General features: G+C 36.1%; 1 protein-coding gene across 4 annotated transcripts in view; it reads right to left on the minus strand.

Annotated features, from left to right (window-relative positions):
• The window catches only part of OPA1 (OPA1 mitochondrial dynamin like GTPase), a 101,838-nt gene that overhangs the window by 29,143 nt on the left and 60,407 nt on the right, over positions 1 to 12,288 (minus strand). For all 4 annotated transcript variants that reach the window (XM_010373004.2, XM_010373001.2, XM_010373002.2 and 1 more), the window contains 7 exons: positions 11,977 to 12,129; positions 10,203 to 10,311; positions 9,641 to 9,720; positions 6,236 to 6,376; positions 4,134 to 4,250; positions 2,738 to 2,831; positions 1,910 to 2,020 (listed from right to left, as the gene is read on the minus strand). In XM_010373004.2, coding sequence (XP_010371306.2) covers positions 1,910 to 2,020; positions 2,738 to 2,831; positions 4,134 to 4,250; positions 6,236 to 6,376; positions 9,641 to 9,720; positions 10,203 to 10,311; positions 11,977 to 12,129 — 805 coding nt within the window. The remainder of the gene's footprint in view (positions 1 to 1,909; positions 2,021 to 2,737; positions 2,832 to 4,133; positions 4,251 to 6,235; positions 6,377 to 9,640; positions 9,721 to 10,202; positions 10,312 to 11,976; positions 12,130 to 12,288) is intronic.

Genomic DNA, 12,288 nt, shown 5'->3' on the forward strand with positions numbered 1-12,288 from the left:
TTATTTAATAACAATAATGTTTCACTGATTCCCTTGAGTTCTCAAAGATCTAAGTAAATTTTAGTAGGCAATCCTATCTTTTTTTTTGTTTGAGACAGTCTCCTTCATAGCCCGGGCTGGAGCGCAGTGGCGGAATTTCGGCTCACTGCACGCTCCGCTTCCCAGGTTCGCGCCATTCTCCTGCCTCAGCCTCCCGAGTAGCTGGGACTACAGGCGCCTGCCATCATGCCAGGCTAATTTTTTTATTTTTAGTAGAGGTGGGGTTTCACCGTGTTAGCCAGGATGGTCTCAATCTCCTGACCTCGTGATCTGCCCGCCTCGGCCTCCCAAAGTGCTGGGATTACAGGCGTGAGCCGCCGTGCCCGGCGGCAATCCTATCTTAAAGCTAGGAACCTACAAGAAAGAACCAAATATCCCCCTGAACAGTGACAAAGTGATTATTAGTAGGGACAAGCTAGGAGGGTGGGAAGGGGAAGCCGCGGTAGCCTACTGTAGGTGTTAATGCCTGACCTGGGTTACGATGGATTCATACAGGGCTGTTGGTAGCCTGGTCCAGTAATGAGGAGAGTATCTGTGCAGGAGGGTGGCCTGGTGCAGGCTGGCAAAGCACAGGCAGGGTAAAGAGGGTATCTCCACAAAGGCATGGTCTGGCTTCAGGTGAGGAGGGAATCTGTGGGGTCGGGTAGGGGCTAGCAGGTGGGAAGGATGAGACGGGGAGGCACCCGGCACGAAGCGTCAGAGCAGAGCTCAGTAAAAAGGACTCCATGAAGAAAAGTAACCTGGCACAGATGTCAGAGCCCAGACAAGGTAAAAGAAGTGTCAATGCTGGGTGTGGACCATGTAGTGGCCTGGTGTGTAGTGTTAAGAGTCCAAGCTGGGGAAAAAGAACATTTCTGCAATCGAAAAGGACATATCTTCATTCAAGTTTGGTTATGTATAGGAGGACTGGACCAAAATGTGAAAATATATTAAGGATACTAGAAGCCCATTTTCCATCAGGAAAGGGAGAACACTAGAACAAATCCTGTAAGCTGGGTTAAAATGGGAAGCATCAGTATCAACTCAGGTTTTAATATATAAATATACACATGATTTAGGAGTACAGATGTCAGTGTGTGTATATTCACCTGCACACACACAAACATACACAACACTTATTTCCTAGCTCTTTCCACTGAGAAACCAGGGAACAGTGATATTCTAATAACAGTGAGCATATATAATGTCTAGGTCTCCATTTCTAAACACAGTTCTTCATAAAAAGGAAGCTGGGTCAGTATTGAGCCTGGGACATCTTGTTATATGGAAGGATAATACTGGAGAATGGGTGAAACTTGAAAGGGGTCTGAGAATTAGATATTGTAATTTATCAGTGTTTGGTTGCTGTGAGAAAATCGGTTTCTAAGAGCTATACACGAACCTACTTGGAAGTGATAGGACTTAAGGTCAGCAACTTACTCTCAAATAGTTTGGAGAAGAAAAAAATTCATTGTAACAAACTTTTTTTTTTTTTTTGAGACAGAGTCTCACCCTTTCTTCCAGGCTGGAGTGCACTTCCAGGCAGGATCTCCACTCACTGCAAGCTCCGCCTCCCAGGTTGATGCCATTCTCCTGCCTCAGCCTCCTGAGTAGCTGGGACTACAGGCATCCACCACCACACCTGGCTAATTTTTTTGTATTTTTAGTAGAGATGGGGTTTCACCGTGTTAGCCAGGATGATCTCGATCTCCTGACCTTGTTTTCCGCCCGTCTCGGCCTCCCAAAGTGCTGGGATTACAGGCGTGAGCCACCGCGCCCAGCCCAATTCTTTGTACCTTTTCTGTAAGCTTGAGATTAAATGGATCAACAAACAAATGGAAATGGGAAAGGTGGAAAGGTAGTAAGGTAGAGGGCAGGAAGAACTACTTACTGAGGTCTTCCGCCAGTTGAACACGTTTACCAGTAAGCAATTTAATCTTCTTCTCACTGTCTTCAGCAAAATCTTCCAATACCTCTTTAACATTTTTCTCTAATCGCCTAACTGTTTAAAGAAAGTTAAAAAACCTGAGGAGCATCGTTTTTATAAATGAATAAAGATGATAAAATTAACCTATATATGGAGAGTAAATTTTTATCATGTCAGAACTATTGCTAAGTTAATACTTTTCACAGTCATAGAGTCTCAGAGAATGTCATATTCTCAAGCTATATACTCTAATGGAAGCACAGATTTCCCAAAAAACTAAGTGATACCTAGGAGTCAATTCCCAAAAGAGTTTCATGCAATGAAAATAAGCTCCTGGTATGTTTTATAGCTCATCTTTTCCAATTATGATTTATTTTAAAAGCAAATAATAATTTCTTTTTGTTTTTTTTTTTTTTAAAGAGACAAGGTCTTACTCTGTCACCTAGGCTACAGTGCAGTGGCATGATCATAGCTCACTGGAGCCTCAAAATCCTAGGGCTCAAGTGATCCTCCCAAATAGCTAGGACTACAGATGTGTGCCACCATGCCTGGCTAATTTATTTTATTGTTTGGTAGCAACAGAGTCTTGCAATGCTGCCCAGGCTGGTCCTAAACTCCAGGCCTCAAGCGGTTCTCCTACCTCGGCCTCTCAATGTAGAGCTACCACACCTGGCCAGTTTTTCTAATAAAACTATTTTAGGGAAGTATTTTGGCATCCTTGTATTATATATGGCTATCATCACTATTATTTTTTTAATGTCAAAATAAGACTGTAGACCCTATGTGGCTTACCTTCAGTGTTTGTAAGTTGTTGCCTTAAAGTATTTGCGGTGATAGCAAGCATGCGCTGTATACGCCAAAACAAGACCACATCATTGCATTCCAACTGAAATATTAAGTAACTAAGATTACCAGATGCAAAGTTAAAATGAAAACTATAATCGCAAACACATACAACTACTAGAACCAGTACATATGTCCTAAGCTTAAAAAGTACCCAGATTTACCTAATGCATATACTGTAGATCTAAGCTACAGAATCCTTTCTGTACAAAGCCATGAAATTTTACATAATTTGGCTTCTATATGTCTGACACCTAGATAGCTTTGTTTTAATTCTAATGACAAAGCAAATAAGCTTGAGTAGTAGACAATTCCATTACATTGTATGTAAGTTGAAATTCATAGCATATACCCTCCATTTATATTTCGTTTCAGTTAACCATATTTATCTTAAATATGTCCTTAGGTTAACCCCTCCTCTTTGAGTCTGCACTCAAGCCATTTTAAAATTCAGCTGTGTATGAAAATAGACTGATGTATTTAAAAAGAAGCTTTTTCTATAGAAGGCAGTTTCTATAGAAGTTTCTTCTTTCTACAGAAGTTTCTATAGAAAGCAGTTTCCTCCACAATTAAAATTATGCAAAAAAACTTGCCACTTTTAATTAGGTGCATTTAAATACGAATTTATTTTCATCTACTGGAAACGAAAAGAACAGCATCTCAGAGGTCTCAATTAAATAAGATTGTTGATGAACTGAGCTTTTTCAAAAGGATATTTGAAAGCATTTTTGCTTGTAAGAAAATGCTCAAAATATATCAGCCTGCTGCCACCTAGGGGTTACTTTATATTATGAATCATTCTAATACAAGAACTTCATGATTAAACAAGATTTAGTGATATGGAGAAAAAATTATGACACCTGAAAAAAGCATGATAAAAATTGTTTTGCAGTATGATTTCCATTATGCAAATGGGTGGTTATGTTACACACACACAGATACACACACACTTTCTCTTTCCCTCTCTTTCTCTCTCTCTCTCCCTGTGTACAGAAAAAGTTGAAAAGAAATACATAAAAATGTTAACTCAAATCCTTATAGGTCAGGGAATTATAAGAGACTATTTCTTATTTTTTTACTATTTATATTCACACTTTTTTTTACTATTTACATTCACACATTCTTATAAGCATTGGGGATAATACGCACGTAAGATGTAGTTACTAACGAAGTGGCAAGTATCTTTGAAAAGATAAGAGTTAGATTATTCTTTATAAATTATACATACTTTTTTTCCCCAGATGATCAAAGGATATAAAATTAATGCTTAAGCTAAAGTTTACTTTTAAGCATACTTTAACAACTATTGCTTAAAAATATTTCTCTTTGCTTTTGGAAACCCTACCTCAGAATCTACAAAATGCCTCTGGTAGTAATAAAAACCTCTTCGACAAAGGTTACAATGGTTTAGAGCTGTTTTTAAAAAATGTCTTCTATAAACTTGATGCCAAGTATCCTTAATCTAAAACGAGAAAAGAAAACGAAGAGTTACTGTATACTATTCATGTTGATCAATCACACTCTGAGAAGCTGTACAAAAAATTTATTTACCAAAAAAGTTAATTAAAAGTAAAAGCAAGGTTATTCTTTACATAGTTATTCAAATTTTTTTATTCACTTACTTTTTTTAAGACAAAGATTAGATCTACCACTACTCTGACCCATTACCAGTTTATGCACTTAAAAATTAGCAACGATTTAAACAAATGCTATTATCATAATCAAATAATCATCTTGTGGAGCAGATAGGGTAGGTATTATCTTCCCCTAGTTAAAGGTGAGGAAACCAATGCAAAAAGAGGTTGAAAGCCTTATCTAAGAAGAGTTAGGACTAAGAACACGGTCTCAGATCATGTCTATCAACTCAACATTTCCTTTCTGTTTATCAAATTTCACTGCTACCATACCAATATGATCCCTACCACTTTACTGCTAGATAATCCGAGTGTTCAATATTCTTTAATACCTTCTGTTCTTCTTTGAGCAAAACAGCAATAATGTTAACAAGAACAAACATCAACTGCATTAGACAGATAAGAAAAGTGAGGTCAGAAAAGTGGTATCAATTATTAAAGGACATATTATTAGCTAATATAATGGAAATACACTAGCATTCACATGTCCTGACATCTAGTCCATGCAGTATTCTTCTTGTGGTACTTTGCTACTTATTTTATAGCTTTGCAAAGTGCACTGAACAAACTGTCACTTAAAAAACCTGAGGTTTTCTTGGTCTTAGAAACTAATTAAGACATACAATCAATTCATGCCTAAGACATGAGCAAAAACTTAAAAAAAAAAAATCACGTAACATCTCTTCTATATCACTCTGAAGAGAAAATCCCTCTTACTGTATTCACCAACGTGCCACATAACGTTTAAAAGTGTCAAACTGAATAAAACTTATTGTTAACGAGAACTGGGACCAACAAGAATAAAAATTAAATCTATATTCAACAAAAATATCTCATGTAATAATCAGTTTCAATCTCATTTTCAATTTATAAATAATGCTAGATGTATAACTGCTTTGAGTTTTACCAATTTTATTTTTAGTTTTTTTACTTGTTCTGACCTCCAATGGAATTTAAAGTAAGTATACTCATCCCTCAAGTACAGAAACACAAATAGCATATAATCTTTAAAAGAGTTTGTGTGGCTTTGCAATTTGTTAATGATTGATTTCCCTACTAGACTTATTTTTCTAATTGTGTTCACTTAAGCTAATATAATAATGAGCTTTTGAATTCCTTACATCTTAACAGTAGATGTAATTAATTACATTAATACATTACAGTAGATGTAATTAACAGTAGACTGCTTAATTCTCTAAGCAGTACAGAATGTAGTTTTAAAAAATGTAGGCCCAAAAGTATTTTTTAAAATTCGTCTTCAAAAAGTATCATGAAGGTAAGCAAAAAGTAGCCTAAAGTGTATTTTTATTCTCACACTAACAAAAGAGGAAAATGGAGCTAGAACTCAATGGTCATATCTAATTTTAAAAAAAACAACATTTTTATTTTTTCTGAATCCACTCACATCTAATTGAGTTACATTTGACTGTAAACCACACACAAAAACACATATATATTTTTAAACATATGCCATTTTTAAACAGAAATTCTATTTTGCAATCTGAAACAATGTGATGTGGGGCAAAGGTCTGGGTCGGCTTCATCCCATTCTGCAAGAACTGACTGTTGACCACTGAACTTGCCAAAGTAAATTTCCCCATTTACAAATTAAAGCATTACCCTTAAAAAAGCAATACTGAGAACAAAATTCCTTCTCTTCACGCAAACAAAATGACTAAGCTTTTATTGTCAGCGAATGTACACATGACAAAAGTCAAATTAAGCACTTAAATATCTAACACTTATAGTAACATTTACTGCAAGAAACAAATATTAAGGAAGCAGATTCCTGCTTTTCAGCAGTATTTATTACCAAGCTTGGATCTACTTCTACTCCTCGGGATTCAAGGTTCTTCCGGACTGTGGTTATTTCATCACTTGCAAGATAAGCTGGGTGCTCCTCATTACATTTCAACATCTTCTCCAATTCATTCTTGGTTTCATTGTGAACACACTTTAAAATGTTTAAAAAAGGACTGTGTTTAGATGGTTCATAATTTGGCACTTGAAAAACAGTCTCAATTTTAATAAATGTATTACTATTGCATAAAAGATATCACAAGCTTAATCACAACAAACAAGAAAGAAACACAAGAAAGAACACAGCACCCTGGCTTATGAATATGGTAAATGGCCTATGAATGCAGAACAATTTGCCTTATGAGCGGGCGAAAAAACCCAGGGATTAGCCATACTTGTTATGTGTTTACTTTTGCTGAAATGTTTTTGCTGTGGAAGTTATAGCACCAGGAATCTTACTATGTATTTTCTTTCTTTCTTGACCGTAGGGTATAATTTGAATCTAGGAAAAAGCACCCTGAATGCATGGGAAGAGTTGATGTTCTAAAATGCCTCATATCTAAGAACTACACTTAAGAACGAGATCACTGTAAGGATTTAACCTGTTGACATGTCTCTTTTCCAATAAATATAAAATGCATAGTTTGATTTTTAAAAAGCCTTTTCATAAAAAATGGTACTTCAGACTGCTTCTGTGAGGTATCTATCCTTCTTAAATTCACTTCCAGTCTCTTTTCTGTTAATTTCATAATCTCTTTACCAAAGGAGGAAAACGTACATACACTAGTTATGTTTGATAACAAGATTCTTATGCTGTGTTAAATTAATCTTGTCATTTTTCAAACCTCCACTCAAAATTGTATGATAGAAGAAACTAGCTTTAAATTCAATCATTACCCTAAATAAATTACTAGAATAGAAAATCTACCACAGCTATGAAACCGAGTGGTTTTATTTTTGCCCCAAACTCTATCACAGCTATGAAATCTGAGTAGTTAGACAAGATTAACATATACATGCAAACAATTAGCTTGTAAACGGAACTACTAATACGCTCTGAAAACTAACACGTTAGAAAAAAGAGCATTTGATAAAGAGAAAGTTCACTGTTTGCTTAAACATGTACTATTCAGTCTGAGATGGAAAGGAAATCGCTGGTAATGGTGTTCTCAAGCTCATCCTGCCTCGTGTTTTACTTCCTCCTTTCCATCCATCACCACTTGACTGTCACTACACTTGGCCCTCAGAAGAGAGAACTACTCTTGGATCTATCCTGACCAAAATGTCCATTAGTTTGGCTCAAACAAGGTGAGAATGTTTCAAAGGGATGAATTTTCCTAGAAAACGAACAAAAAAGAAACACAAAAACACAAAACACTTTTCAGAGAATGGATTTCTCATCTTTAAGTTTCTTTTCCTGCCAAATCCTGTCATTCAGCTACGTAAACTCACAGTGTGAGACCTAGGGATATTCTCAACCTCTTCTAGAATCTCTGTCTCTCCCTGTGACCTCCAGGTGTGAGGCTGAAAACACTTGTTTTCAACTGGGAGTGGGAGGGAGAAAGGACAGAGAAGGAGAGCTGGACTCAGTGAGTCTGACATGAGGCTAGCTTTTGAAGGAGAAAACAAAATAATATATATAAACAACCTCCCTAGGTGATTGAGATGCCCCTCCCTTCTATATTCCAAATTATGGCCTCTGTTCTACAGTCAGCCTGGGTCTCACACATGCTGCCCTGAAATCCTGTGGGGGAGAAGGCTCTTCTCTAAAGGGTTTCTTTCCAGATTCCTCTTCTAGGTTTACAGTCCCTTTGCACTGACTTTAAAGTGAATTCCTTTGTTTCTCTTGAAGGGATTCCCCTGTGGGTTTAAGTTCCTGACAAAAAATAACTTACTAGCAGGAATCATTTCTTTCAGAGAGTGTCTGGCCAAAGCACATTAACCACCAGTCAGTTGCTGAGGAGTGCCATCAATTATTCTAGAGACTTTAGGCCTAATATCACTAAGTCTTGAAGGCCAGACACCATTTTTCTTTTGCAGTTTATCTCCCTTACAGCAGCTCTTTCTAATCAATGCATCTTCCTCTATCAAAGTCAGAAACCTTGGATGGATCCCTAGAAATTCTTTTCTGACAGATCTCCTTCTCTCAGCCCATCTGTAGAGCAGAGATAACCAATGCACCCTGAACACATGCATGACCCAATCACTAACTGTCCACTTCTTCAGCTTCACTTCAGTTTCTTAATGGCTCATTTTTCACAAAAGTCATTACCAAAATAATAATAATAAAACACAAAGAAAAAGAAGACTGTCTCTTCATTATTTTGAGGAAGTTGAGACTCACGTCTGATACAGAACTTATGAAACAAGAAATGTGGGAAACTAGGAAAAAATAGGATATAGATTATACAATTAACTGTGTTTAAAATGAAAATGAAAATATAAAATAAAGAAATAGGGACACCTCATTTGGTCAATTTTTATTCTCTCTTTCTCCTCTATTTTTCCATTCCTTGATCTCCTTTCTCTAAATGAATTCAAGGAACAAAGTAAACAAGAAAAGAAAATGGATTGGATGCTAAATCTTTTTCATCTTCATTATTTCATTAATTTATGTAGTTAGATTCTATGTTCTATTTAGATTCTTTCATTTAAGGAATGAACAAGGAATGAGACAGTGATATAAGACTGAATACCAGATAGGAAAGGAAGCTATAAGAATCAGAAAGGAATGAAAAGGGGTGGAGGTGAGAGGTAGGGACTTTAATGATAGATATAGATAAGATAATAAAATAAGGCAAGAAAAATTGTATCTTCCCCCCCCCAAGCATATTCACTGTACGTCCTCTGAAAACCTTATCATTTTTTTCTATTCACAAGTTTTTTTCCCTGCAGCTTCGACCTCCCAGGCTTAAGCAATCCTTCCCACCTCAGCCTCACTAGTAGCTGGGATAACAGTTATGTGTCATCACATCTGGCTAATTTTTTTTGACTTTTAATAAAGAAGAGGTCTTGCTATGTTGCCCAGGCTGGTCTCGAACTCCTGAACTCAAGCGATTCCTCTAACTTGGCCTCCCAAAGGGTTGTGATTACAGGAATGAGCCACTGTGCCTGGCCTGTTCATAACTTTGATCTTCCTTTTTACCTCAAACAGGGAATTGAAATGAACAAAGTAATCAACCACAAAAGGGGCATGTTTCATCTCTTGTCTTTTAACAACACGGCTACTTCACTTAAAAAAAACTTTCTTATGTAGTTTATTCTTTATTCTAAAGATTCATTATATTTTAGAAAGGATGATATAAAACATTTAAAATTCCTGAGACTGGTCTAGAGCCACACAAAGGTTATATTTTAATGCCTGAATGAAAATGAACACAATTATATCATCATAAGACTAGAGATGCGCTTATTTCACCTGTTCTTGGGTCCGATTTTTCCAGTATAACCACCTCTTTTTCCAGTCTGGACCCACCATGTTTTCAATTGCATTTTCAGCTAGAAAAAAAAAAAAATTAACTTATCAACAATTTTATCACTTACCTGTACACAAATTATAACTAATAATAGTCTTGCTTTCTTAACTATTTCAAAGTGCTATATCAATATGAAGGCAGTTGAAATAAAGGAAAAAGCCCACATGACTGATATGGCACATGTGTAAGAGTTTAATTATACATGAGTTTATGATACATAAAAGTATAATTGCTTATAAAATTCCTATAAGTACAATAGCAAACACACTAAAATATTCTGCATTATAGCTTTATAGAATATAAGTACATCTAAGCATCATGTGTCCATTTGTTTTAGTAGCTACAAAGCACTTGACTAAAAAAATTTCCACAAATAATATTCAACTATAGTACTAACGACAAAGACTTTTAAATGTTAAATATATTTTTACAAATGTTCACTAAAGTTGGATAACTCCTTCACCACTGTGAACTCAGAACTCAATAAGCTGCGCCTCTACTTACTATCCTTGAGACGAGCCTGCAGAGCCTCTTCCATAAAATAAATAGCTGCATCCCACTGCTGTTTATCAGATATGGATCGGTCTTCCAAAGCATTGTGTTGAATAACCCTCTGAAAATAACAAGAAAAGAAAATGCTAACTTCTTTTACATCTCATCACTTTAGTAGTTTTATTCAAATTGACAGCTTAGTAAATATGGAAAAATAACCATGTATATTAAACCAGCATAAGAATATATCCTTCCCACAAAAATGCATAAACTCCTTTTACTTGCCTGCTTATTTGTTAGCTTGCTACCTAAAAAATATAGACTGGAGATTCTCTCCTGGCCCAAATTAAATAAGCTAACCATATGAGGTGCACGGGTAATATTACACATTTACATTGTACAAAATATTACAAATGTAACTACATGAAATGCAACATCTAGAAACCTAAAATTCAGGGCTTAATAATTCAGATCATGTTCAACTCTCCTTTTTGCCATATGACCTATATGTTAGCCTTTTCAAAAATGAGGAGAAAAAAATTAATAACCATTATTCCCAGTGTTAACAGCAATGAAAAAAGTAATAAGGTAGATACTTAAAAGGTCTATAAAACCATAAAAGTTATTTATTACAGTTGAAAATTGGCTTCCAAATTTTATAACTTTTGGATGAATAAAAATGAAACTGTTTTCTCAGTAAGCCAGTCTTAATAAGGCATTTAACAAGAATAAATATGGTTTTCTTTGTTTTTTTGAGATGCGAGTTTCACTCTTGTTGCCCAGGTTGGAGTGCAATGGCATGATCTTGGCTCACTGCAACCTCCCCTTCCAGGGTTCAAGCAATTCTCCTACCTCAGCCTCCCAAGTAGCTGGGACTACAGGCATGTACCACTATGCCCGGCTAATTTTATATTTTTAGTAGAGACAGGGTTTCACCATGTCGGTCAGGCTGGTCTTGAACTCCCCACCTCAGGTGATCCACCCGCCTCGGCCTCCCAAAGTGCTGGGATTACAGGCGTGACCCACCACGCCCAGCCATAAAGACAAACATTTCTTTAAAACAAAATTATAATTACAACCAGCTAATCACAACCAGCTCTGCATTTTCCCAGAAAATCGCTCAATCCTGTAATTCAACAACACCTCTAGTAACTCTCTGAGCAGTGCAGGCACTTAACAGATTTGATTTTGGTAGTGAGAGCATTCCACATAACAAAAGATTTATCATGTGGTGTCAGGAACCAGGCTTTGCCATTAGAGAGGGGCTTGAATCCCAGCTCTGTCAATGACAATAATAGGACTAGTTAAGAATTAAATCAAATAATGCTTACAGAGCTCCTGGCACATAATGAGCTTTAATACATGGTAGCTGGTGGTATGATTTTAGGCGTCTAACATTTTATAAGTCTAACATTTTATAAGTTCACTGAAAACCAATGCATTTAGTTCCTTTCATTACCACAGAGGGTAAAATTAGAATCAGTTATCTACAGACAGGCCCATAAAATGGCGAATAGATGACATTTGTAGAAGTTTATCAGAGTCGTTTACTGCAAAGTTTTACTTTTTTCTGAAATGATAGCCAAGAAAGAAATAGCAACAGGTGATTTTAGAAGGGCAGGGAAATATTAAAGGGCAGACTACAGATCATAAATCTGTTTCTTTACTTCATTATTTTTCATTCAGAATGTAATTTAGTCATATAAAAAGTCTCCTATGAAAAAGAACCAATTTGAGAAGTTATATAAAAGTATGAGGCTGATACCCCAGTAAACAAACAACATACCAAGCTGTCCTCCGCAAAGTCATTCCACTTGTGTCGTTTAATACTTTCTTCCTTAACGGCCTCTTTAAGTTTATCAAATATGTCATCATGCTCTTTCCCTTTGGGTTCTGTCATGAAGCGGGAAAATTCTTCTTGTAGGGTCTCCCAAGCAACCTAGAATTATTTGAAAGAAAAAAGGTGTATTATTACTACATACTTTAATGTTTAACATGAAAAATTACACATGAGCTCAAGCCAGATGTGATAAATAAATCAGCTTCTCAGAAAATATATGTGAAACTACATTAAAAGGCCAGTGATGTAGAGGGTCTC

The sequence above is a fragment of the Rhinopithecus roxellana genome, chromosome 1, assembly GCF_007565055.1.
Source record: "Rhinopithecus roxellana isolate Shanxi Qingling chromosome 1, ASM756505v1, whole genome shotgun sequence".
NCBI lineage: Eukaryota > Metazoa > Chordata > Mammalia > Primates > Cercopithecidae > Rhinopithecus > Rhinopithecus roxellana.